At 40.0% G+C, this 27,728-nt stretch overlaps 1 protein-coding gene across 1 annotated transcript; it reads left to right on the top strand.

The window, feature by feature from the left end:
• Nucleotides 1-9,385: 9,385 nt before the first annotated feature.
• Nucleotides 9,386-27,494, top strand: LOC139743425 (pescadillo homolog). The gene is made up of 14 exons (XM_071653910.1): nt 9,386-9,406; nt 10,828-10,907; nt 12,343-12,496; nt 13,238-13,347; nt 14,321-14,492; nt 15,259-15,348; nt 15,871-15,987; nt 16,545-16,733; nt 17,134-17,267; nt 19,019-19,144; nt 19,721-19,893; nt 20,365-20,591; nt 25,767-25,934; nt 27,414-27,494. Exons 1-14 carry the CDS (start codon nt 9,386-9,388, stop codon nt 27,492-27,494), a joined length of 1,842 nt encoding a protein of 613 aa, XP_071510011.1.
• Nucleotides 27,495-27,728: the final 234 nt, after the last annotated feature.

The raw sequence follows: 27,728 nt of genomic DNA, 5'->3' as shown, positions 1-27,728 counted from the left end.
CGGACTGAGTTAAAGTGCTAAATAGCAGGATAATCCAGGAGGTTCCAACCTGCTTCTAGCCCGTTTCCCTTCGACGACGACAGCTTCGATAAGTTTTCGTTGACTTGGCCAGGCGAACCACCAGGCGGTCTGGAGCCAACGCCCACCTGTGACTGCTACACGGCAACTAGTGGGAGCCACGCCAAGGTCGATCCAGGGCGTCGAGACTGTGTGAGTGGCAACGCGCACCTGGCGGCCAACGCCCTTCTGCCCGGCGTAGTCGCGGAGCTGCAAGCTGACCTGAGTGAGATAGCGTCGCCTGCTGATTCGACGACGTCCCCGTGCATCGACGACGACGCGTTCTCCACGTGATATGATAGCGTCTGGCGTCGCCTCCCCGTCACGTCGCAGATGAGTTGGGCCCCGACGTTGGTTCTGTTAGGGTAAAACCCTGGCCAGGTATCACATAATCTGCCTTTGAGTTATCTTTTGTTGAAACGATCCGATCTAACATTCAATTGTTATGGTTAATTTCGCTGTAATATTTTGAACAATTATCATTATTCCGGTTGGAAACTGATTGTTAAGTAAATTCTTAATAAAGCTCCGGAAGATTTGTTCATTTCAATTCACTGTGACCGCCTTGCATTCATTTGTGTGATCTTGACCGTAACAAAGTGGGGGCTTGTCCGGGAAGGCCGAATTTCGCAAGCCTTATACAGTATATTACACTGTCCAATTAAGTCTATATAGGCTTGTTCTTGTGCTCTCGTTGTTTTAAAGTTGCAAAGTTTGCAGTCAAGCTCTCATTGCTGTGTTAATTGTGGAGTAGACTGAACCATGTCTAGGGAATTTTCAGTGCAGGATTTTGGACGGTGATGTTTCTTTGCCAAAGATTAAACAGTTGAGAAATTCTGAATAGAAAGAGGTGACATGTCACTATTGTTCCAAGAAGGGACATGTTAAGACTCAATGTTGGAAGCTACAACGGGATAGTAAAAAAGCAGGGTGCCAAACCCGTACTTGCAGTTTTAGGAAAAAGAACTTGTGCTGCTATTTTTGTGCATGACCGTCTTGAAATAGTGTATAGAAATATTAACCCTGGAAGTGTAGATAACATGTCTGAGTGTTACCATGGCTTCTTGTCAAAGGGTATGGTTTCTTGGCAGTCTGATGACGGTTCAGTGCAGTCGGTGAGAATCCTGTGGGACACCGGAGCAGCACAGTCTCTCCTTGTAGGTGACGTGAATAATTGCCTGCTGATGGTTCATCTTGTGCTAGTGCACTGATACAGGGTATTGTGTGGAACCTACGTTTCTGTACCTTTGTATAGGATTCACTTGAAGAGTGACTTAGTCACTGGAGTTGTTATGGTTGGTGTGGTTCCCGGTCTACCCATGGATGGGGCTGATTTGTTGATGGGGAACGATTTGGCTGGGAGAAAGGTCTCAGTCTCACCAATTGTGTCAAGTGATCCGGTAGTTGACCATGAAACTGAAAAGTTGCTTGAAGAATTCCCGGATGTATTTCCTGTTTGTGTGGTGACAAGGTCACAGTCAGGTCAGGCGAAGCAAGACGAGGCAGATGATTTTGGGTCTGTAGATGACCCTGTTCGGTTGGCAGACACGTTTTCTGCTAACTTCGATGATGTTTCTGCTCAGTCTAGTGATGACAAGTGTCGTCGTTCCTCCCTGATTGCAGCGCAGCAAAAAGATCCAACACTTGAACGTTGGCTTCGTACTGTTGTTACTGTTACTGAGATTGAAGCTGCTAGTATGCCGGAGTGCTTCCACAGGAGATCCGGTGGGTTGATGAGGAAGGGGCGGCCCCCCTGATGGACCGGCTAGTGTAAGCTGGTCAGTGGTATAGCGAATAGTGTTGCCAGTGTACTATCGTAGGGAGGTACATTGTACTGAGAGTAGCTCAGGAAATTCCCATGGGAGGTCACGTTGGCATTAGGAAAACTCAAGCAGGAGTGTAGTTTCTCGTTAAAGCACGTAGTAGGATGGGAATGTTCATTTTTGTGGGGTGTAAACGTCTCAAGTTTTAGACACACGGTTAGCTTCCTTCCCGCCATTTCCTATTTTTTGTGAGTGAAAAAAGAAGAAGAGATAATTGAAATCATGAGAAATATTAGGTTGTGTTGCATTCCAAACTGGAAGGATTGAAATGAATTTCAAAGGATGGAGAAACGATGCTCAAATGTTGTTTTTTTTTTGTGTGGAAGGACACGATACCAACAAAAGTATTTTGTAAGGGAGACATAAATAAGCTCCTTTTGAAATATTATGGTGTTTCCCTTTAACAGGAAACGTTTACAGTAACTACTCCCCAAACTGTTACCGGTATTTGTATGAACGCATTATGTGCAAACATGAAAGAAGTTTATGATACAGGTCTGTCACAATACAGACAGAATGCCAAACTTATAGCAAAGCGAAGAGATGATGTTGTGAAACACATGCGATAATGTTCCCGTGTTATCATAATCTGAACTGGTTAAATAATGTGTATTTTGTGTGCATCTATAAAGCCATATTGTGAGTAGTTGCCCTATATATATATAGTGAGTGGATACCCTAAGAAGTTCAGAAATAGCCGATGTTTGTTATTTGTTACAAATTATGCACGATGATGAAGTTGAAATTTGTAACGTGTTTTGATATAACGAAAATATTATTTTATAGCAACGAAAATATTACTTCAGAGCAATATTTTCTCTCTTAGGGGTGGGGGTGTTACGAATTTGCCCATGTAATCACTTAACAATGTGGTCTTCATGTTTTATGATCATGTGTATGCGATCACACGTGCACGATCGCGAATGTTTATAAACACTACCAGTTATGTAATCTCCTTTTGAGTCATTCGTTTTGAACCGCAGCCTTACACACTTCGCCCAGGTTGAGTTTAATGTTATGAATATATTAAGCTGGGCGTGCCTGACGGAATTTTCCATGTATGTAATAATGTTCATGTTAAAAATACATTGGTCGTGTCAGTCGACAATCAGACTCCGGTTAGAGAGGACCGTTATAACTTTCTCAACGTCCCGTCCATGGTTTTGGGAGAAACTGCTCTCCCTGAGACAAGTATCCTGCGGACTGAGTTAAAGTGCTAAATAGCAGGATAATCCAGGAGGTTCCAACCTGCTTCTAGCCCGTTTCCCTTCGACGACGACAGCTTCGATAAGTTTTCGTTGACTTGGCCAGGCGAACCACCAGGCGGTCTGGAGCCAACGCCCACCTGTGACTGCTACACGGCAACTAGTGGGAGCCACGCCAAGGTCGATCCAGGGCGTCGAGACTGTGTGAGTGGCAACGCGCACCTGGCGGCCAACGCCCTTCTGCCCGGCGTAGTCGCGGAGCTGCAAGCTGACCTGAGTGAGATAGCGTCGCCTGCTGATTCGACGACGTCCCTGTGCATCGACGACGACGCGTTCTCCACGTGATATGATAGCGTCTGGCGTCGCCTCCCCGTCACGTCGCAGATGAGTTGGGCCCCGACGTTGGTTCTGTTAGGGTAAAACCCTGGCCAGGTATCACATAATCTGCCTTTGAGTTATCTTTTGTTGAAACGATCCGATCTAACATTCAATTGTTATGGTTAATTTCGCTGTAATATTTTGAACAATTATCATTATTCCGGTTGGAAACTGATTGTTAAGTAAATTCTTAATAAAGCTCCGGAAGATTTGTTCATTTCAATTCACTGTGACCGCCTTGCATTCATTTGTGTGATCTTGACCGTAACAATATATATATATATATATATATATATATATATATATATATGTTTATCTATTTATTTGTACACCTCGAGAATACTTACCATAGCTACTCAAGAAGGCAAGGAGATTATTCTTTGCCTTCCATAATCCCTGTAAATTGTAACAAAAAAAAAATAATGTGTACGGATCATGAAAAAATCGATTAAATTCAATTGCTTATCAAATTTTGTTTGCATTAGGAAAAGAGTACAATGTACATTATACAAAGAATACAAGAAAAATAAGCAATTCATAATAAAAAATACTACTCTTATGTTGTTAGTAAAAATCTATTGTCATTTCTGTTTATACTTTAACTAAGATAGAGATTACTTCGATTTACTAGAGATTGTCATGATGAAAGTGGATATATTCAAGGTAGACACTGCTAACTTTGCTCAATAAAACAGTGATTTAGTATCATCATTATAGATTCTTAAAGTGGGTTTGCAAAATAACTTAGGCCTATAATCATCTTTGTTGGACCGATAATGTGAGATGATTTGTGCGAGTTTCAGACACCTGAACTTTGATTTTAAGAAACAATATTGACAATGCATTTTTTTACTCTTACTCTCTGTGAGTAAGATCGTGTTCTTTGCAGAATGAGACAAAACGGCTTATCAAATGTACGGGCGGTTGCCCTCGAGAGATCTCGACAAAACAAGAATAGTTCTTGCGCTTGAAATTATCAAGACTTTGCAACAAGTTTTTGCTGTAAGATGTTCTGTATATATACTGTATTTTATATGTATTCAATCTCACGTTTACTGATCTCCTTAGTATTTTCAATTTCACAATAGAGTGTCAATGTGTTTCGAATAATCCAATTGATTTTCTTGCAATGAATATTTATAATGGTCACGTTGTTCTCTGATTTGTAGAGTGGTGCACAATTAGTCCTCCAGGTACTTTTTTTGTGCAATTAAAGCTGGTTATATTAAGACGGAGGGAAACGATACGTTCGTGTGATGTTTTTGTCTGATGTGTTTCATAGATCTTCAGTAAGACGCAACTTGCGCCCATAATCAACTGGTGCAAGTCACGTGTCCGACCCACGAGTCATACAGCCCACGAGCTCGACACTAGGCAAGTAAGGCCCAAGAGTTCGACATCGGGCAGACAACGCCATGAGTCCCGACGGGTTCATCCCACGAGACCGACACCTATATGCACGAGTCATACAACCCATGACTTCGACACTGAAATGAGGTCCCTGAGTCATACAGCCCACGAGTCATGCAGCCCATGAGTTCGACACTAGGTAGATTAGCCCACGAGTTCGACAGATACAACACGGGTCTTAATGTGTCGGTCTCGTGGGCCTTATTTGCCTAGTGTCAATCTCATACACTGTCTGACTCGTGGGCTGTATGTATGACTCATGGAAATTTTTTCATTGTCCAGCTTCGTGGGTTGTATGACTCGTGGGTGTCGGACTCGTGGGATGACCCCTGATCAATGATCACAGCGTACATGGCACAAAATGACTTAACAACAAAACGACTGACTGCCATGGCCGTTGTCTCCCACCAACCTGCAAAATGTGCTGGTGTAAAAGGAAAAGGTCAGAAGAAAGGTTTTGAATGCAGAGAAGCTTCTATATCATGCTGAACTGTGGAAAACGCTATCCTATAAAAACAAGGGGGAGATAAAAGAGACATAATCACCTCTTGTTTGAGTGCAACTTGCTTTCATCACACTAGTGAGGCGAAAGACAAACTTGTAGACACATAACAGACACACAAAACACACACATTCCATATAACATATATACAGCGTGTCCCAGAAAAAAACGAAACCGAGTTTCATTGCAATTCTTTGCGATCATAATCACATATTTGCTTTATGAGTTGTACATGGATTGAAAGATACACTTCTCTTCGTTCATTCGATGCACAACACGTTGTTCATAATTCATGCATGACTGAGTTAGAACAAGAGACAGTGGTGCTACTAAAATATCATTTGCACGAGCAAATGACAACTTTGAATTAATTTTTCAGACATTTCCAGCAATCTTTTGCAAAAGATAGAATCATAGCTTTAATATCCATTCTTTTTCCTTTCGTATGATATCCCATGCGTAAAAAAATGATCAACGCCTGCTTGAGAAAACTTAATTTGAAAACATCCTTACATTTTACCCAGATAGATAGATAGTAAAAAAGGAGCAGTTAGCTTTCCCGACTCCTGCCCGACTTTGCAGATAACAATGGCCTTCATGCTTCAATGAATTTCCACAAACATGAAGGGAGGGGGTAAAAGGGAATGTTACAGACGATTCGGTTGTGAATAGGGTCCTAAATTAGCACGTGATCATTCAAGCTTGCCTGACCATGCAGATAACTGCAGAGCAAAGGGTGTTCATCAGAGGAATGTTTGGGAAGGTAAGGGTGGGAGTAACGGACCGAAAAAATACCTTCCGAGCCCCCCTCCCCCTCCAAAAAAAAAAAAAGGACAACTTTCTGCCCTGCAGTTGCACCTTTGAAATGTTAGAAGCGCAAGTTCAGTGATAAATAAGGTGATGTACCCTCTCTTTCTGCTTCGCCACCCCCTTCAAAAACTTCAAAACCCTGTCAGTGATGAAGGACTAACCACACGTGAGGGAAATGTAGGGAGGAATGAAAACAGTTAATACGTTTGAGGTATAAAATCATCAAAATGTGTATCATTGTTGTAATGTTGATTTCCCGTAGCCATTGGACTGCGTGCAGCCTGAGAATACTCGCGATATTAGTATTCAATCATTATAAATAATTATGTCTCATAGCCTATTCTAAATACATGACAACAAAAGGCTGTCCGTCTCATACAGCATTCTCTGTAAATACCCCCCCCCCCCCCCCGAACAACATTCACTGTAGCACTGCGGTTATTTTGTGTGAATTCAATAGTGCAGATGAGCCCATTGTCTAATGCTAAGACGGGAGTGCTGAGTGATTGTTTTTTTCGCTTATTCGTAGAATTGGTAGAAATGAAGCATGCTTTCATACAGATTTTTCTCAAACATACGTTATTCATTTGACGCGTAAGGTCTCATATGAAAGAAGAAAATATGGATATTTGGGTTATGAACTTTGTTTTTCGAAAACGTAACGTTATAAGTCTGAAAAAATCACTTAAAGTCACCATTTGCGCGTGCAAATAAAACTTTGATAGCACCACTTTTCATTGTTCTAACTCGGTCATGCATGAACAATGAACATTAAGTTGTACATCAAATGAAAGAAGAAGGGTTTATCTTTCCATTGATGTATATCTCATAGAGAAAATGTATGATTTCGATAGTAAAAAGTTGCATGGAAACCCGGTTTCGTTTTTTCTGGGACACGCTGTATATATGTATCCATGTACTCTGTAAAAAAATCCAGTGAAAATATTCACTCTTAAAGGAGTGGATACAAAAAAGAGTAAATTTAGAGTGAAATTGGAGTAAATTTTGAGTGAAAATGTTCATTTTCACTCATTTTGGAGTGACCTCAGGGATCACTCGAAGATTTTGGAGTGATCCCTGAGATCACTCCAAAACGAGTGAAAATGAACATTTTCACTCAAAATTTACTCCAGTTTCACTCTAAATTCACTCTTTTTTGTATTTACTCCTTTAATGGTGAACATTTTTTTTAGAGAGTATATAATATGAATAAAGTTATTCATTTTTATTTATATATATTATTATGCGTGCGTGTGTGTGCAGTACAGCGAATCAACATAAGCTTGAAAAAATAGGTACATAAATGAAATGTTTAGAATATTAATACTGACGTGCATGTCAGTGTGAAGATACAGTGTAGGCCTATAATGATATTATCATTTGAGTTTGGTTTTAAACATCATTCTCAGAGACTCCAACTCTCCCGTTTTCGACGGGAGATCTCCCGCCGAAAACCCATTTTTGCGAAATTTCCCGTTCTCCCGCTTGAGATTTAATTTCTCCCGCCCTGGCTCTTTGTCTCCCGTTGGAAAGGATTTCTTATCGTATGTTGAAAAAAAATAAGCCTTCGATAGCACCAGAGAGCATCTAAAACCCTAGGAATTTGGCGCTTCGCACACATCAACTTTGAGTCTCCGTTTGCTAGGGGTTTCAGGCGGGAGAATATCCAGATCAAAAGGTGTTTTGGGTTGGAGTCTCTGCATTCTATTCATCATCAAGTAAGAAGTATATAGTAAGGCTTCCATATGCACAAACTTATGTAATGCATTTAATTAAGAAATAGAAGAAAACCCCCTAAATTCTGAAATTTTCTTATTTACCGATCAAAGTCATTTGAATATCTAACATATAAATCTAGAAAAAAAAAGAGAGAGATTTGAAAACCCTTCCCCCCAGCTGCGTACGGCCTTGGTCGAGTTTGCATGGGTCCATACTTCCTTGGGCATTATACTGGCTGTCAAGATACCTCGCCCAGCTGTTCATTCGGAGTCAATTCCATTCAATTCAATTCAATTCAATTCAATTCAATTCAATTCAATTCAATTCAATTCAATTCAATTCAATTCAATTCAATTCAATTCAATTCAATTCAATTCAATTCAATTCAATTCAATTCAATTCAATTCAATTCAATTCAATTAATTCAATTCAATTCAATTCAATTCAATTCAATTCAATCCAATTCAATTTGATTCAATCCAATTCAATTCGGTTCAAACGAATTCAATTCAATTCAGTTTATTTCCATTTTTTTCCAAAAAAAACCATATATCACAGAACAAATCAGGAATAATATCATAGGCATACCTGCAAAATACAAAGTTATGTTTAGAGGAAAAAAAAGAAAGACATGGCATGTCCACTATTATAAAGCATGCTTGTATATTGTGAAACACTCAAAAGATTCTACGCGAATTCAAATACAAATTCTACAAATACTTGGCACAAAAAAAAAATATTTAAAACAAGACTGAACGAAACATGAGAAACGCAACAACATGACATGTCTGTGGGTATATACGAAGCAAAAAACAGAATAAAATGAAAGAAAAGCAAGAAAAAAAGAAAGAAAGAAAGAAAGAAAGAGAATGCCTGCACCCTGAGTTAGGACTATCAACCATAAACGTCGACGAAGTAGGAGTGGGTGGGCGATTCAACCTGTCAATCTTATTTATATGGATTTTGATTTCTTTTTTTACATTAGTTTGAAATCCCTATAAAAGAAACAGAAACTCTGCTGTTGCATGTGGAGATTTGGGAAGAGGTTTTCACTGTTTTCTTTGTTATTGTTGTCGAGAGGGGGAGGCGTTGTTGCTCGACCCCTTGAATCCTTCACCTCCCCCCCCCCCCCCCCCCCCCTCCCCCTCCCCGCGCCGGAGTAGCAGGTGCAGGACGTGTAATGATCTCGCCGAGCATACAATAAGTACTAGTAATACACAAAGTAAGTGTACATTGTACCAGTACCTTTAAAATTGCGAATGAAGTAACGGGACTGGATTAGAGACTAACTCCTGAGGCTCTGAGTTATACTAGTAGTTGTGCGTGCATCTGTGTGCATACCGTATACGTACAAATCAATGCTGTACCTGTTCCTACATACACACTACATCACACAACACGTGGTTTATCATCGGAGAGATAACATACACGTTGTGTGAGAGTGCTCTTTGCGCTGGGTAAGAAAGTCATACTTCCCTGCAATGGGAAAAGAAAAGAAAAAGGTAAGTTTGACATAATCATGCTTAATCTTCCACGTCCGACATTGCCTTGCTTGTGAGCAACTGTAAAAATAACCGTTGACAGTGCATGTACTGTGAGGGAATGATGTGTCCGTGACTTAGTTCCACTTAAGTTGCTAGTCCCGTATATTCTTTTTGATGTAACGTTGGTGTCTAGTTTAAAGTAAGAACGCGAAAGAATACAAACCTGTAACGTTAGGTAGCTGTGTGTACGATGTAACTTTCCGTTCGTGTTATGATATTAATAATATAATCGGCAAAATCGTGAAATAGGCCCCACCGCAGTGCGCGTGCACCTGTGCGTTAGCAAGCAAGGGTAGGTCCTAGGGTTAAGGTTAGGGTTTAGGGTTAGGTGGGGTTGTATTTATGGTTAAATTGGCCGTTAAATTAGTCGAGGGACATTAGGGAGTCCTTCCCAGAAGAAAGGGAAGACGAAAGATGCTATGCTGTGGAAATCGGCCCCACCGCTGTATCAATTTCGCGTAAACGCCATTTGGTGGGGCCGCATTCACGAGTATTAAACTGTGGAAGGAAGCCCCATCGCCGTGCTTACCTACCGATGAACGCCACACGGTGGGGCTGAATTCACAAATAGGCGAGCCGCCGTAGTATTAGTACGGACACGCAGTGGTGGGGCCTATTTCACGAGTATGCCATATTATAATCATCATCATCATCATCATCATCATCATCAACATCAACACAATACTGTTGGCTAGGTTTCTAGACCGTGACCGACCACCTGGATCTAGATGTAGAGTCTAGGAATAGCTGCGCCACACGCTATGCGGAGACATGTTCGTAGAGACACGTTCGTAGAGACACATGGTCAATAGTCAATGTCATGGACAAGTGATGGCATTTATACATCAATTACTATAAATGTAGTACATGTGGGGAGCCTAGATACCGAGATCTAATGGATACAGGTCTCAGAACTCCTATAATTTTACATTTCTGCATAGATATCTAGTAAGAGTTCGTCATGACATGCACCCCTTTTTTTCTTTATTATGCACTTCTTCATAATTTAATTATGTTGCCTCACCTCGAAAAACTGATAGATAAATTTATGTCTAGTCCTACACATGTCATGAATAAAGTAGTGACTTAAAGCCCACCCCCCCCCCCATAATTTGACCACAACTCGTAACGCTGTCCAAAATTCAACCGGCTAGTTCGACTGCTACAATTACATATCTGTAGCTGTAAGAAACACGCTTTTGCATGCTGTCGAACCTTGGGCTTGGTGCGGGTGCTGTAATATCGTGATGAGTGCTATAGCATGAAATTTGTATGAGCATTGACTATTGTGCATCGGATGTGAGTACTCAATTGTCAATTTTCTTCCATTTGCTTCTTTAACCCTGTATGTTTGTCCTTCTTCTCTTGACATCATTCAGTTCAAGAGTGGCATTGCCACAAGTTACATCACTAGAGCATCAGCTGTCAAGAGGCTGCAGTTAAATCTGGTCAATTTCAGGTAAAGATGACCCTTACATTGCACCAGTTACCGGTACCTGCCTGTAAAGTGTTAGCTCTTTCTTGCCTTGTAATGTAATAGTGTATTAAACAAGTATGAATTAGTGAAGAAGTTGTTTTTATATTTTGTATCAGTACTATACCAGAATATCTTATGCTTGCCTTATTCCATGCCATAAGGTTTTGTCTCTTACTGATTCTGAATCTGAAAGGTTAATATAAAAGCAACTTAATGAAATGTTAAAGAGCAAACAATTCTAAGAGGAATTTAGTTTATTTGATGAAAAAATGTTTTTGAAGTGGCTGTGATATTCAAAACAAGGTAAAACAAAAAATTGATCCTAACAAAACTTGGATCCCACATTTTGTTAGGATTGCTTTCTTTGGGATATCTCAGTCATTTCATAACCAGTTTTCATCAAATACACTTTGAATTCCTCTTACCATTGTATGCTCTTTCATATTTCTTGAAGGTTTCTCAGTGTCTCAAAATATCATAAAAAAAAGAATGTTGGAAATCAGAAGCCCAATGTCAACCATAATTGTACCATTGACATTTTGCAGCAATGTCGAAGAGGGTGTGCAGTGGACAGCTATAATGTATGGTGAAGTCAGCTTGGTGTGTGAAAGAGCTGAACTTTCTCAGTCTGTCAAATTTCATTAATTTTTAATTTGTGCTATTTTTTTAAAACAAATCACCTTAGGCAAGGTTTTTTTATACCTCCTATGATCTTTTTATCAACTATGTAAATACTGCAGCCTGCATTTGCATGAAAATGATGGATCACTGAGGTATCAATGAAAAAAAAAGTCTTGTAGCTACTGGAATACATTTGCTTTTAGTCTTTTCTACTACATATAGGTACTGCCAGTGCTATGTACTTTTCATAATTGCCTCTTTTATCTTGAGATCATCAAGGAGGTAAAACATTCATCCTGGGAGACAAGTGTGTTTGTGTATGCCAAGAAGACAGACACCCAAAGTTTCCAACACTACAGGCTTCTTTTATATCAGATCCACAATGTGAGAAGTGAAGATCAGGAGCACATGGAACTTTGCTGAGGATAAACTGTGAATGAAAGTTTATTGCAACTGATTATCAAATTGCCCTACACCAATATAAGCACTGAAGTGATCAGTGTTTTAGTAGTAGCAATGACAAAAGAAATCAAGGGCATATACTCGAACAATGCCTTTTATAAGACTAGATTCTTTTTGTGTGTGTGTGTGGCATCATTGCAATTTGTTAGTTGGCATGAATAAGCATCAAAATAAGCAAGGAAAAGTTCATTTTTTGGTGCCTTTGACATGATTCTACTCTTACAATGTCAGTTGTGTGAGTCAATGAAGTAGAGCAGTATATCATCTGCATTTGCCATTGTTCAATGGTATTGGGGCTGATCTATACTTTGCATTCATTTATGCCCTCAACCAGGCGGCTGTGTATCCTAAAGGGTATCTATCCTGTGGAACCCAAGAGCATCAAAAAGGCCGGCAAGGGTCAGCGGGTTCACCGGACTTACTTCAGGTTTAAGGACATCCAGTTCCTCGCCCATGAGCCTATCGTTCGGAAGTTCCGAGAACACAAGGTGAGTTTCGGTAATTTCTGCATCAGAGCTGATCTATGGGGTTGGGATTTCTGGCTACAATGTACAATGTAAGTCGTATCTATTATTCACAAGGTTTGTGTTGTAGTACATGTATTGAGATATTGAGAAATGGTAGAATGAGAACGTTATCATGAAGTCATTGAATCTTTTCAAGCAACTGAGTTTCAATACAGCTAAGAAGTGATTTTTGTCAGAAAAATTTGTGTGATAGTGCATTGATTGCATTGCCAAAATCACTTTATGAGCTCTTCTTCATTGAGCATGGCAAGCACACCTAAGAATGAGAAATGATCGTGCTCTATCTCCATTTATTGACATTTGATGTGAAATGTGTGATGACTTTTGTAAAAGTCTTGCTGTGTACAGAGTAAACACTTCTGTATTCTGTTCATTCAAATTCTCAAGAGCAAATTACCAGAGTTCAAAAGCATTTATATACTGTTATGAACACTTTGGAAAGTGAATTACATTGCCCAAAGGATGAATACATTTTTTCCCTGTGACTTTCTGAACGTTATTAAGATTTGGTGAACAAGAAGAAGTGCAGTTCTTCATGTAGATAATCTGGAAGACTAGATGGATAGAATCATAGCAAAATCTAGAATTCCATTCATATGATAATTCACCCTGATTGCCATGCTTGATTGATGTCATTGTACCACTGTGGGAAGAACTTCATTTTCCTCAACCCATGTCGCCATTGTTATTTTCTATTCCAAGGTATTTGTGAGAAAGGTGAGGAAAGCCAAGGCAAAGAAAGAATGGGACTCTGTGAACAGACTGTACAGGAATGAACCAAAATACAGATTGGACCACATCGTCAGAGAGAGGTATGGCATGAATATGGTGATGATTACATGTTTATTGATATCAGTATGAATATTTCGCAGCTTCTCTACAAATGCATTTTAGTTGCACATTACGTATATTTAAAGTCATGAAGGTATGAGAATTTGAAGTATTGGTATGTAATGTATTTCCATAAAAAGAACAAACAAAAAAAGAACTCGAGACCCCACATTAATTTTGTGTTTTGAATTAGTCCTTAGAAGTTTATTGGATAGAATTTAACCCGTTGAAGACAAGTCCCAAGAATACTCTGGCTGGTGTTTATGGGAAATGCGTGTTATAGTAAAATTAGTCCGTCCTCAACAGGTTAATTTTATGGAGCAAACATACATTTGTATCCTATGTCACATTTTGAAGGTTACTCTTCTATTGAAATGGATGTTTCACCACAGGATTTTTCATCAAAACAGCATTGATATGTGTGCCTTGGTGTTGTGCTGCAAATACATGTATGCTAATAGATTACACAGGTGTTAATCTGTGGAGTGTTTCAAAGTCTAGTTGTGGCAGTTTCATTTCAGCTGCACTTTTAATGGCTCAGTCCAGATGTTCATGTGCCAACAAAATCAGAGTTAATGAAGTATCCTCTACTCTTTTTTCTTCTCTTCTTTTTCTTCATTTTCTTCCTCCTTTACCCCAGTCTTTATTCTCTTCCTTCTCTTTGTTCTTCATCTTTGTCTTCTTTCTTCTTTAAAAATTGTGGAGTGCAACCTAGAGAGTTTCGGGGTTGTTTGGTCCCTTGGAGGCACTTTGGACTACCAGCATTGTTTGATGTATGATCTCCCAAAGTCATGAGATGATTTCTAGATGTCATTGTTGCGGTCTGTTGTCACAAGAATGCACTTTGGTAGAGAATTAGACTCATATTGGGCATAGCATGTGATTATGTATAGTAGTAACCATTAATTCATCAGATTCCACTTTTCTGTTTCCCCATCATGTCCCTCACTCCAGGTATCCTACGTTTGTTGACGCTCTACGCGACATAGATGACCCCCTGACCCTCTGTTCCTTGTTCAGCACATTCAGAAAGAATGCCAAAGTTCAGAGTGAGGTCATACCTCTGTGCAGACGTCTCATCGTGGAGTTCATGAACTATGTCATCGCGTCACGGTCATTACAAAAGGTAGCTTTTGTTAGCAACTTTATCAGTGTTTAGCCCTTGCTGAGTTTTCTTCGCCAATTAGCAGAGATGTCTAGAATTTTTTTGACAATTGATAGAGATTTAATACCAAATCCTCCTAATCCCTATTATGCTCCCATGACTGCCTTCATAGACTGAGGTACATTGTGAGGCATAGTGGGCCTGTTAATCTGCAACTATGTGTAGGTCAAGTTTGGATGGTTTATTGAATGCTGATGAAAGGAGTTATTAAACTACTATGCTATTGGTGCCTATTCTCATGAAGGGATTGCAAGATTATTTTGACCCCCAAATCTGATGGTACTTCTATTAATTGCGCATTCTCTGTTCTGTCTCCATCTTTTGAGCAGAATTTGCTCCACAATGTAAAAGGTTTGGTCATTTTACCGAGTTACATTTTTTTCTTCTTCTAATAATTGTGTCAGTGCTGGATGGCTTTTGAATGACAATAGTTAATGGTGATCACTCAATGCGTTCATACTCAAAAGTTGTTATTGATGTTTGTGCGTTATGATCCATTTTGCTGAAGATGGTCATCCTGTCAGTGAAGGAAATATACTGTGCATTGGGATTTATGGAAATCTGATCATTTGTCTGTGCATTTCCGGAATACTTTCACCACTGTAGATAGGCAGAGCTTATTCTGTAGCAGGGATTAAAGGCCCATATCAACAGAGATGGTCATCTGTTTTTAAATGCATTGTGTATGTGAAAGTTTCTTGACAAGGTTTCTTTCTTTACTCTACAGGTGTTCCTGTCCATCAAAGGTATCTACTTCCAGGTTGAAGTTCAGGGACAGACAATAACATGGATCATCCCGTACAACTTTGGATATCAAGTAAGTTGACTCCATTCTCTGTCTTTTTACTTCTCTAAACATCTTCAGACCACTTGTGGCCTTTGAAATCTTTTATTTCTGTTATTTCTTTATATTTGTTATATAGAGAATGGATATGAATAATGTTAACGAGGGTCATTCACAATACTTGTAGGTTATGTCCAAATTGTGTTTACTCTTTGCACTGATTGTTTTGTGAGAAGGAAGGACCTACGCTCCATTTTCTCAAGCAAACATTTTGACAATGGTTACAAATACAGGACCAAGAGGGTCTGCCACTGGACTTGGTACTATGAATTCCTGTCATATTGCTATCAGAATTTATCAAGAAGACTCATCTAGTGATATGTTATAGGAGATACGATAGCTTGTTCCTCACAATATATACCTCAGCATTGTTGAAACATAAGATAGGAAATAATTATGTGATCTGTGACTGAAAGGGTTAATTAATCATAGTGAGTTTCTAATATGACCATCTCTTCCATTGCTTTTTCCTTCTGATTAATTCCTGTTGCCCAGGTCCCAGGGGATGTAGATTTGAAGATCATGTCAACATTCACAGAGTTCTACACTACCCTTCTCGGCTTCATCAACTTCAAGCTCTACCACAGTCTCAACCTGCGCTACCCACCACAGGTCGGTTACGTTGCAAGGGTATCTTTCCTTGCCTCTTGCCCCTTGCCCCCTCTTCCTGTTTCCCCTCCCTTGTAAAAAAGATTTTCTAAGATGAACATTTTCCATGAAAGCCTCTGGTGGAACCTGAATCAATTTAGGATCAAGTGTTACTGAATTTATGCTAGACCTATCTAGTGTTTTACTTCTGAGGTGATAACATGACCCCCCCCCCCCCCCCCCCCCCCCTTGAACACTTCTTTCCCATACATACTGCAAATTAAGTTTGTGGGTACGTGTGTAGTGACTTTAATAGTGAATGTGCAAATTGACAACTTTGCCACGTTTTAGAGTTACAGTGCACTCTCGTTATAATGAACACAGTTACAACGAAGTAAAATTTAGGGCCGCAACATTATCAACTCTATGTATTTTTGTTGTTTATTCATTCGGTTATAATGAAATTTCGATATAATGAAAGAAAATTTCCGTTCCCGACGACTTCGTTATGATGGGAGTCCACTGTAATGCATATACTCTCTCTCTCTCATAATGTTTGCCCCCCCCCCCCATAATTGCAGCTGTCTGTTTTGGGTCCAAGCACGAAATCAGAAGCGGAACAAGACCAGGAGCAGGATGAGGAGATGGCGGAAGACCTCATCTCCTCCTTCGCCCACGACCTGTCAAAGGTCGATCATGGGGTGAGGTCAGACGGGGAGGACGATGAGGAGCATGATGAGGATCAGGAGGAGGTCCTCATTGCAGGAGGGGTGAGGAACCACATTTCTTTTTATCTTTTTACCTTTTTGTCATCCATTTTCTGGTAGAAGAATAGACCCATTTTGGTGTGGTCTCAATATGGTACGTGATAATTTTGATTCAGCAAGTCCCTAAAACCACTTCTTTGTGTGTGTCTGGTTTGAAAACTCCTTACTCCATATTAGTGTTTATGACCAAATTGCTATTCAAAAATAAATTCAGCATTTCATGTTTTTCTGTCACCCACGAATACATTTCAATATACATTTAGAGATACTTGCAGTTGTTGTACATCTTTGATTTTAGTTGTAAAACAAAGAAGTGCTAGGGTGTTTGTATACATATATCCACTATGAATTTTTCAATATCTCAAATATATCTCCTGGAAAATGTATCTCATCTTACCATCAGACAGTTGACGAAGAAACGGTGAAGAAGGCGCGAGAGGAGAGAGAGAAGACGAAGCGATTCAAGAAGCTCTTCGAAGGGTGCAAGTTCTTTCTCTCGAGGGAGGTGCCGCGCGAGGCCATCACGTTTGTCATCAGGTCAGTTGGTCATGTGATCTGGCCATACATACTTTTTTTTTTTTTCGCTCGAAAATCAGAGAGATTTTTGCCTAAATCTATGAAGTTCCTGCTTAACCAGTGTTCCTTGATGATCCTGTATCAGTGCCTTCATAATATTTACCTCCACCCCCATCCCGAGATTGCAAGCTTCGAGAGTCATGGAGTTGAGATCCGTAGGGGCAGTGATGTTAACAATGCCCAGAATAAAAGTAGTCCATATTTGTTTTGTATACTTGGCTAGATTAAATGAAATCTTACTTGGTTGATCATGATCATGCTAGCCAGTTTACCTTTGCATTGCAGTCCCATCAAACAAGGGTCACCTTTTGCACTGAAGAAGCCAAGCACTTACAGTACATTTACATACACATCACTATGCACCAAACAAGGGCAGTTTAATACTATGGGACGGTTTAGTGCTGTGGGGAAGTTTGGGTACTATGCAGTAGTACATTAGTACTATTTGTTAAACAGTTGAAGGCAGTCGTTCAATGTTATGCCCTTGATTTCAAGCAGGCAAACTCCAGGGTTCATCAAATGAGGTGTATAAAGAGAAAGATAGCATTTGAAGAAAGAGTCCTCCGCAGGAAGTCATACTATACATTTGTTTACCGAAATGAAAGGAATTTTGTGAGACTTCCATGCAAGTAACCTAATTTCAAGGAATACTACAGAGAAGCAATGGGACTGCTGAAGGAGGAAGCCCTATCTGATTTTTATGGCCACATCAACCGTTGATAGTAAAACAACAAGGAAGAAGGCGATGTGTCACGCCCACACTGGACTCGTTATTTGTACCTTCTGAAGCTGCACAAGTGTAATTACCAAGCTTGTAATCAAAATAGCCCCCAGATACTGCTGATTCCCTCTGCTGAGGAGAATTCACAACATGAAGCCACTGCTGTCAACCTAGAATTGGTAAACCCACCAGGCTTGTAGGGGTTCAAAACTGTGTGATTTCACATTGTGTTGGATTCTCTCCAAACCTTGAAAGACATGTCAGACAACAAGATTTCAAAGTCACCCAAAACTCATCTGCATTTGATAGTCTTGGTTGTAATCCAAAGAACACAGAACAAAGCAGAATTCTTTTTACATTTTACTTCACATTCATTTCATTTCACTTATGTACATCTACTACAGGCTGATGAGATAACGTAATTGTTATCCTGTTCGAAAAACAGCCAGCACAGAATCTCTCATGTGAATTATTAATTTGTATGTACACCGGATATGATAGAAGTCACTCTTCTACTGCCAAACACTATAAAACATTCTCATTGTGCTATCTGTTTAGCATCATACTTTGGTTAGTTTCACAACAATTTACCATCATCAAGATTTAACAATCATTGTTACATTGTAAAGCCTGTTGTAAGAACATATTTTGTGCCTTTTTAAGTTTTCCTCTTACAGTACCTCAGTATTTTTAACCAATTTAAGGATCAGATATGAATGTAGCAAAATTTAGGGTCTTGATAATCCTGCAACCAATATTAGTGTATATTCAAACTAGGGCTAAAAAAATTACACAGAAGCTTTCATTTCACCATGTGAAATGCTAGCTATGAATAGATATCGATGATGATAAAAAGATGCCACATCACTCCTTGTAAATGAAATATTTGGGACTAGATTGGATTAAAAAACCGAATGTACTATTAGGCAGCTGGGTGTAAAGAGTGGTCATCTGTTATTGTTTTCAATTCCTCCTTTGAACTAACTTACAGATGCTTTGGTGGTCGAGTGTCTTGGGACAAGACGATGTACATGGGGGCGACCTACGATGTCGACGACGAATCCATCACGCATCAGATAGTGGATAGACCGCAGCAGGAGAAGCAGTTTTTATCCAGGTGAGAGAGAAGAGAGCAAATTAAAAACAGATTTTTTGAATAAATCTAGCTGCGAAAAAAAAGGGGGGGGGGGGGGAGAGCAAGGCCTTCTACAGGAGTGCGTTGCTAGAGTGAAGTGAAATTCTGTGCAGACTTCCCTCACAACCGAGTCTTTTTGGCAGGCTTAAAAGCTTGACGTGAGGCAAAACACCCTATGTTTGAAGTCTACCCTCTACAGATTAAAATGCAGTGATTCAGAAAACATATATTGGATTGCCTGTTGTCAATTTAACATATACGGAAAGACAGTCTGTAGATTTGAATATCGCTTATATCACCCTTTTATGTCCTTCAAACCTTAAAGAGATTTATCAAAAATGAATTTTCAGTTTATATGATTTTTGTATTCAGTAATTTTTCCAGTATCATTCCCATTGGGTAAAAAGAAGTAAAGTTTTGGAGTCTTTTCTGCCTTTCCTTTCTGCAGTCTTTATAATCAATACCAGTAGAGAAAATAAACTTTATACATTGCAAAGTTTAGAGTCTTCCCCTACCTCCCCCCCCCCCCCCCCCCCTTTCCTCATCTCCACACACCAGGTACTACGTCCAGCCCCAGTGGGTCTTTGACAGTGTGAATGCCAGGACCCTGCTCCCCATGGAGGACTACTTCCCCGGTGCCTCCCTGCCTCCCCACCTCTCCCCCTTTGTGGAGGAGAAGGAAGGGGAATACCTGCCACCGGAGAGGATGGCATCTCTCACCAAGGCAGAAGGTGAGTAGCATCTTAGTTGCTTCTTATACTTGTTGTTGACCCGTTGAGGATGGGCTGATTTTGCTACAACATGCATTTCCCATAGACACCTGCTCGAGTATACTCAGGACTCCTCCTCTTCAGGTTAAGATTGAGTATACTCTTTGTTAATCATAAAGTGCCGATATTGGAAATATGTTAAGATTCAGTAACAACGCACTCTGCTTGCAGTGCTCAAACCCCCCCCCCCAAAAAAAAAAAAATAAAAAAATAAAAAAAAATAATAATAATAATAAATTAAAAAATTAAAAAATAGAGCTTTGTCAATGACGAATGGGAGTGTCTGAGATAACTTGTGTGCAGGAGATAAAAGAAAATGTATATTTTGCATTTGAAATATTTTTGAAAGTGTGAAGACAAGTCAAATTTACATGTGCATAGAATATTTGTGAAATCAATCATTTTTTATCATTTGTGATTCGGTAACCGTAGACAACAAGGATGAAGAGGAGGATGAAGGGAAATCAGGAGAGGAAGAGGAGGAGGAGGAGATCATTGGTGAGAGCGAGAACGAGGACGATTTGGACAAGGAGAATGATGACGACGATGAAGATGACGATGATGATGATGAGGATGATGAGGAGGAGAGGGCAGAACACACTCTGGGAGAGGTGGAGAAGAGGAGATTACAGCAACTCAGGAAGGAGAAGGAGAAGCAGGTGAGTGTACTTATAGCCAGAATGGCAGACAACCACACATGACCTCTATAAAAATGGAGAAGTATTTTGACGAGGGCTCAAAAGGCCACTGCACACACACCACACGACTTTTCCATTATTCACTGGTTGTACAAACTACTGTAAAAGTGGAAAATTTCGCAGTGTTGAAATTTTTGCGCATTTCGCGCAACCTGAAACTAGCGCGAAAATAAAAGCACACGAATATTTTTGCTTCCCATATGTTCCAGTAGTTGATACCTTGATTCGCGCGAAAATATCCACTTTTACAGTAGCAATTGGAAGTGTGTCGTCACCGGCCCTGCCAGTTTCCAGTTGTGCAACTGGGTCACACTGCCAGTCATGAAAGATTTGACTTTTCAGATTTTCGTGACTGATCAGGGAACTGTCAGCCTATCTCCCTGCAGTATTGTGTAGTGATGTCATGCTTTGAGAAAAGTAAAGAGCGCATGCTATGTGGTCTAATCATATTGTTTGTGCGGTGTTGAGTTGCGAAACTGGTTGTGTGACCCAGCTTGCCTCCAGAGTTGTGGGACCGGTTGGATCGTGTAGCATTCGATGGGCTGTAGATAGACAGATATTTCTGTCTTCAAGTGATGTGTATCTTGCATTGGGTCTGGAGAATCTTCTCAAAGTCAAAGCAGATAAGGAGACAATTTCACTAAATGAAATATCTGTAGAACATCAAGAGATAAACCTGGTCCAGAAGGCCTGGAGAATAGGGTTAACTTTACTACATCTCAGTGATGGGTTATGGGGATGTGTGCTTTGCAGAAAGATGATGAAATTCATTTTACATTTTCACTACTTCTGTCAAGAAGTTCCCATTTAGAGAGAGGAAGACACATGGGGTCGACTATGGAGCGAATTAATCAACTTTTTATGGAATTAGCTGATTTTCCTCCAACTTTCATTGAGTGTTTCAATAATGGGTATCTTTCTGCGTTTACTGAATTCAAAAGAACAATTTCTAAAGTCTTCCCCTTGAACTGCTTTTTACCTCCGCCAAGGGGGGAGGTTATGTTTTCGTTACCGTTGGTTTGTTTATTTGTTTGTTTGTTTGTTAGTTAGTTAGTTTGTCTGTGTGCAAAATAACTAAAAAAGTAGTTCACGAATTTGGATGAAACTTACGGGAAAGGTTGAGAATGACACAAGTAACAAATGATGAAATTTTGGTAGTGATCCGAGAATTTTGGGGGAATTTATGAAGGATTTTTGATATTTTGACAGGTAGGGTCAATGAACTTGGAAGTTCAAGCTGCGCATTTTTGAGGTATTAAACGCACACTAAAGTGTGTGCTCTAGTTTCTGCTGGCGCGAGGCGCGCCACGCCGCAAAGGGATTATGACGTAAGAAAGGCTTCTATATTGGGAAATTGCGCCATTTTTCAGCATGTATGCCTATGGGCGGAAATCACTGCTCTCTATGGAAAAGCGCAAATAGCTTTTCCCCAGTGGCGCAGAGGAGAAAAATTCTCTTTGGAGAGCAAGATCATCGGTGAAAAGTACCTGCTTGGCAGAGGTCTGCGCTCTCAGAGTGCTTTTCTAGTATATAAAGTGATTGAGTGTATATGTGGTGAGTGTGTGTGTATGTATGTGTGTGTGTGTGTGCAAATATGTTTTGTTCTTGAGCTTTATCAAATTTCCAGTTTCTTAATACACCTTCCTTGGACATCCATGTTGTTTGTTTCCAGCGGCCAATTTTGTGTGACCTTTTCCCTGACGTAGGGATTACCATGGCCTCTGGAGAAGTAATCCAGAGAAGATTTTCAGATTTGACATTGGATGTGATAGTTTTTTTCTGCGCAGCATCTATTATGAGGTCAGAGGATGTTGTTTACAGGTTGGACGATGTGCAGATTTGGATGATGAGTAGGCGATACTTTCAATAACATGTCCCTCACTTGGCCACGAAAACCCTCTCGCATTATCGTAATTAAAGGTAGAGTCGAGTTGAGGATCTTCAAGGCCGGCTTGTTGTTTGTGTCTCCACATAGACTCCTGTCGGAGATATTGATCACCTCCTTGAATCTTGTTTGCATCAGCAACCCTAGACGTGATGAAGTTTGATGAAGTGAAGCACTTTTTGACGCTCCCCTGGAATTCATCATTGCAAGAGTTCTCTTTTTTTTTTCTGTTTAATAGCAATATTCCTCGAGAGTGAAACTGTCCAATCAAATCTTTCTTTGACCTCCTGGCAACTCTTGTGCTTTTTGCAGTTTGATGTGTGCTATTTGAAAGGTAGAATGACTGCATTTTGTTAAAGAGCCCCCCAAAATTCTCTTTTTATTTTCATGAAAATGAAGATTATGCTCAATTGGTTGTATGATTTATAATCTCCGCCAAGAAAGTTATGCTGGTTGTTGTCATTTCTTTATTTGATCGCCTATTAGTAATATTGTTTTGAAGATTTTGGAATGGATCCTTAATGAAATTTGAACACAGGTCCCCTGTGATAAAAGGAACAAGTGAATGCTTTTGTATGGTAATCGAGATGATAATCCAGATCCAGATTTTTTTAAGGATGCATATACAGTTTGATGGCAGTGGTGAATGTCTGGCTGTATGTATGCTTCTAGTTGTCACAGTGTTCTTAGTTTATAGCATGCATGTACTACAGGTCTTGAATGCTTTCATCGAACAGGCAAATGTGATCATTCTGGTACAGAGTTCTGTCCTTGGCAAGGTCTTCATCCTCCTCTGGTAGACCCAGTACTTGTGTTTTTATTAAAAGGGACCCCAGGCTCTCATTTCTTAACCCATTTAGGACGGGCTGATTTTGCTATACACACATTTCCCATAGACACCTGCCCATGTATACCGAGTACTAGTCTTCAACGAATTAAGCCATGCAAACATAATTAGGATTTACATATTTGAGTGAGTCTGTGCTGAGCAATGTTGTGTGTTGTCATGTCATCCCCTCTAGTGTGAGAGAGTCACAACCTATGCACATACAAGATCCCACTTCATTCATTCACTGCAAAGAGCATGGTGCATAACAAAATGAAGTGGTATGCCCATAGTACAGTATGAATGGACACCATGAAAGACCAGCTAACGCAGCTGAATATGGGCTATCCAGCCTTCTTGAACAGATGGAAAATGAAAAGCAAAACATATATGTGGACAGTTGCCCTTGCTTGTGGAAAGATTCTTATAGACCAGGAAACCACTCACTGTTATTTTACATTGATTTGATGGCCACACAGATCATTAAGTTGAAGGTAAAGGAGGCTGCATGGAGATTGTCTATACCTGCTCTGCAGCCAATGCTTTATATGTCTCATGCAATGCAGATGTTGTAAGATTTAAAGGGGCATTCCAAATGGCTATATATAATTTCACGTCATGTGGTACATAAATTGATAGTGCCTTGTATGGATTTGTACAATTTATTGTGGCCACTGAGCAGATAAACCACTACTCTGAAAAACCCAAAACATAATATACTGAACAAGGATGACAACATAGGAGGCTCACATATTCCAGTAGCAATGTACTCCCATTACAATCTTTAGGGCGATGAGTTGGCTCAGTCGGTAGCGCATCTACCTCACGATCCTAAGGGCCCAGGTTCGAACAATGTTGAGCAATGTTGTGTGTAATCATACCGTCCCCTCTAGCAAGAGGCAAAACACTCTGTCCCTCGGACAGGACATAAAATGGAGGTCCTGTGTATGAGAGAGTCACAACTCATGCACGTAAAAGATCCCGCTTCATTCATTCATCGCAAAGAGCAGGGTGTTTAACCCGGTGAAGTGGTCCCACCTCACATCCAACTGGACCCCATGGAAGACCAGCTTAGTGTAGCTGAATATGGGCTATCCAGCCATCTTCTCAGATGGAAATGAACAAACAAACAAACAAACAAACAATACCACTTGCACAACAATTTAACCTGTGTATAATTTAGGCATGCTTTCTTCTTTTGTTCTGCTTTCTTGAGCCCCCAATCATGCATTCTGTCATCATCCTAGTGATTTGCTATGAATTTTGAAAACATTCTTATTCCTCATCCCAGTCGCTATAAATTCTGCACACAACTTTATACCTAGTACAGTGGAAACTCGATATAACGAGATGGTCGGGACCGAGTCATTTTCCTCGTTATAGCCGATATCTCGTTATATCAGTAGGCATAAAAGAAGGCATAAAATAAAGACATTAATTTGCACATGTGGGACTACCCATCATATTTCAATCAGTACTGATAACTTGATATTGTTTGTGAGGGAATTACTCACCTTTATGGGTAAGAAGATGTTTTTCGCCAAGGAAATCCGGCATTCCAATATCAAGAATGTGTTTCTCATTAATTGTAGATGTTTGAATTTGTAAATTCATATAGCTTGCGATTGTATCAAGATCGTCTGTGGATTGGTATGTGGTTATCGTATGGGTGTGTGTTGTGTGGAAAGCTTGAATATGGTCTGCACAATGCTGTGTGTGTATGTGACACATTCTGTATGTACATTATGACTGCGTGTGTGTGTGAAGACGGGGAATTCCCTAAGTAGAAGGCCAATCACGGCATCAGATTGCCTCACACCTGCTAAACGTCATTCGATGATGTCATGTATACACATGGCCGTCCCACCACATTTTCTGCATACAGTGTGCATGCACACACACACTTCACACGTACAACATGCAGTGCTAGCTGGAGTGCACGGAAGAAAATGATTATGTGTGTACAAGACAGTTTTTGGCGCATCAAGCTTTACAATCTCGGAAGATGATAGCACAGGCGAAGTAAAGCTTTACCGAAGGCATTTTGCTTTACTTCGCTATAGCAGGTTTGATTTACTATGTTTTTCTTTGTTTGGAAGTCACAAAATCTATCTCGTTATAGCAGTTATTTCGTTATAGCCGATCTCGCTATAAGAGTAGCATTTTACATAGACTTGTTTGGAAGGAAATTTGGGACCGAGAAAATTTCCTCGTTATAACCGATATCTCGTTATAGCAGTGTTCGTTATACCGAGTTTCCCCTGTAGAACCAAGTTATTAGATGTTCAAATGCAAAAGTCTGAAAGTCATCCAGAAGTCGTACTTAAACATGAAAATGACAATGTTCTTTGCTTGAAGAAAGATTTATATAGACCAGGAATGGCCACTCAATGTTCTCTTCTGCATTGATTTGGTGGCCACCTAGATCAGTAAGCTGAAGGTGACAGAGGGAGCAGTGGAGATGGTCGACGCCTCCTTCGAGGCCCAGAAGACGGCACGGCAGGAGAGACGTCTCCAGGAGATGATGATCCCCAAGAAGAGGAAGCGACTGTACGAGAGACTCATGAAGAAGAAGAAAGAGAAGGCCAAGGAGGTTTGTGTATTTTTCGGTTCCGTGACATTTGCTCCTGCGACAATTGCTCCCATGAAATATCTGATGATGATGATGATGATGATGATGATGAAACAGCATTTGTATGGTGCCATTTATCTGTAAAAACATTCAAAATCTGGACACTAAGCCAAACATAAATTCTACCCACAAATATAACCCTAACCCTAATCCTTATCCTCACATCAAACTAAACCTGAAACCCTATCACAACCCTTACCATAACCCCGAGTCCTTGGAGAAAATAAGACTGGAGCAATTTTCATAGGAGCAAATGTTGTTTCACCTTATTTTTCAGCCTTTGTAATCAATGCCATGTGTCATTGATGCATGTTGTGAATCTGCATTGTGTCCATTATGATGTACATGTACATTGTACTATAATCTTATGGCATGTGTAGGTTACTGATGCATCTTACGCCATGCATGGCACACTGTTTGCTTGTATGAATTGTTCACCCCTCCACTGCTGTGTCTGTGCATCATCACAGCTTGAAGAGTTTACCTCACAGAAAAGGATAATTTGCTTTCACTTTGAATGATTTCATGGTTTTTGGTAAAGCAGTAAAATAAAAGGTGTACAAGGTAAACAATGAAGTTTTCTGTCACTTTGGTGAATATCTGGATGTTTTAAGAGCCCATGAATGTCTTCATTGCATGATTATAAGGTGGTCAGCTTCACATTTGGTCCTTTGTGACTGTGATATTACTAAAATGGTCCTCCATTTTTGTTTTTACCAGAAAATGATTAATATTAGCAACAGTTTCATTGAAAATAGACAACAACAAAAAGATTTTCTGACTGTTTATTATGTGAAACCTTTAAACCTGTAACATAAGGGAGCAACTGCTCCCATGTAGAATTGTTGGCACTCCAATATTTTGTATATTTTTCGTGTATCACAAAATTGTACTGGCAGCCTTGAAGGAAAGCTAATTCTAGCAGACAGGCTGCTACTGTTGATGACAGTAGTCAAGCTCTAAAGGCCAGTGAATACTTAGTTGTGTACATGAATTTTCATCTGCATGCAGTAGCTACAAATTTAATTTCTTATTACAAACATTTTCAGTGCTGGAATTTCATGTCATGTTGTCCTACGTAACCCCTACTTTGCACAGGTAGTCTTGTGACTGCAGTTGGAGAGATATATAATCAGAAAATAGCATTCAACACAGACATACTAAAGCTTTTCGACATGCACTCATCAGAGTAAAATCGCAGGAATGAACAGAAAGCCAGAAACGAAACAAACGAAACAAAACGAAGCTTTAGTATGTCTGTGTTGAATGCTACAATGTATTTTCCGATTTTGCAGTACCAAGCACTTTGCAATATTCAGAGATATATAACTAGGCATAACAGGTAGATTCTAAACCAGCAAGTTGGCAAACTTTGACCTGTCTTCTCTTGACATCATAGCCATTTTATTTGATGCCCTGTCCCTTTTCTCAATCCCATAGGTTCGCAAGCTCAAGGAAAAACGTCTGAAGCATGACATGGAGCAGAAAGCAAAGAAGAAAAAAGTGAAGGCGGGAAAATAAGACAAACTTTGACATCACATATGAACAGAAAGGACTGTGATGTATTTTTATGTGACTTCCTGGACTCCAAAGAGCAATATCTTCAGACCTCATTTGTGACACAGCCAGATTTTTGATGACACAAGTTCTGTACTTGAGTGGACATCAATCATGCTAAGAGTGGACAGACTTGTTGGATGGACACTTGCTGTGGAGCCCATAAGTAAACAAGCATGCCTAGACCATTGGCCTTGG

Source organism: Diadema antillarum, unplaced genomic scaffold (assembly GCF_040938485.1).
Source record: "Diadema antillarum isolate AM-2024a unplaced genomic scaffold, OU_Dant_1.0 seq00001079_RagTag, whole genome shotgun sequence".
NCBI lineage: Eukaryota > Metazoa > Echinodermata > Echinoidea > Diadematoida > Diadematidae > Diadema > Diadema antillarum.
This window is presented reverse-complemented; position numbering and strand designations above follow the sequence as displayed.

What these genes read in the sequence shown, in the direction of transcription:
- LOC139743425 (XM_071653910.1), top strand. Translation starts at nt 9,386, where the DNA reads ATGGGAAAAGAAAAGAAAAAG. An exon ending in TGGGAAAAGAAAAGAAAAAG is followed by an intron (nt 9,407 to 10,827) that starts GTAAGTTTGACA and finishes GACATCATTCAG; the next exon opens with TTCAAGAGTGGCATTGCCAC. An exon ending in TTAAATCTGGTCAATTTCAG is followed by an intron (nt 10,908 to 12,342) that starts GTAAAGATGACC and finishes GCCCTCAACCAG; the next exon opens with GCGGCTGTGTATCCTAAAGG.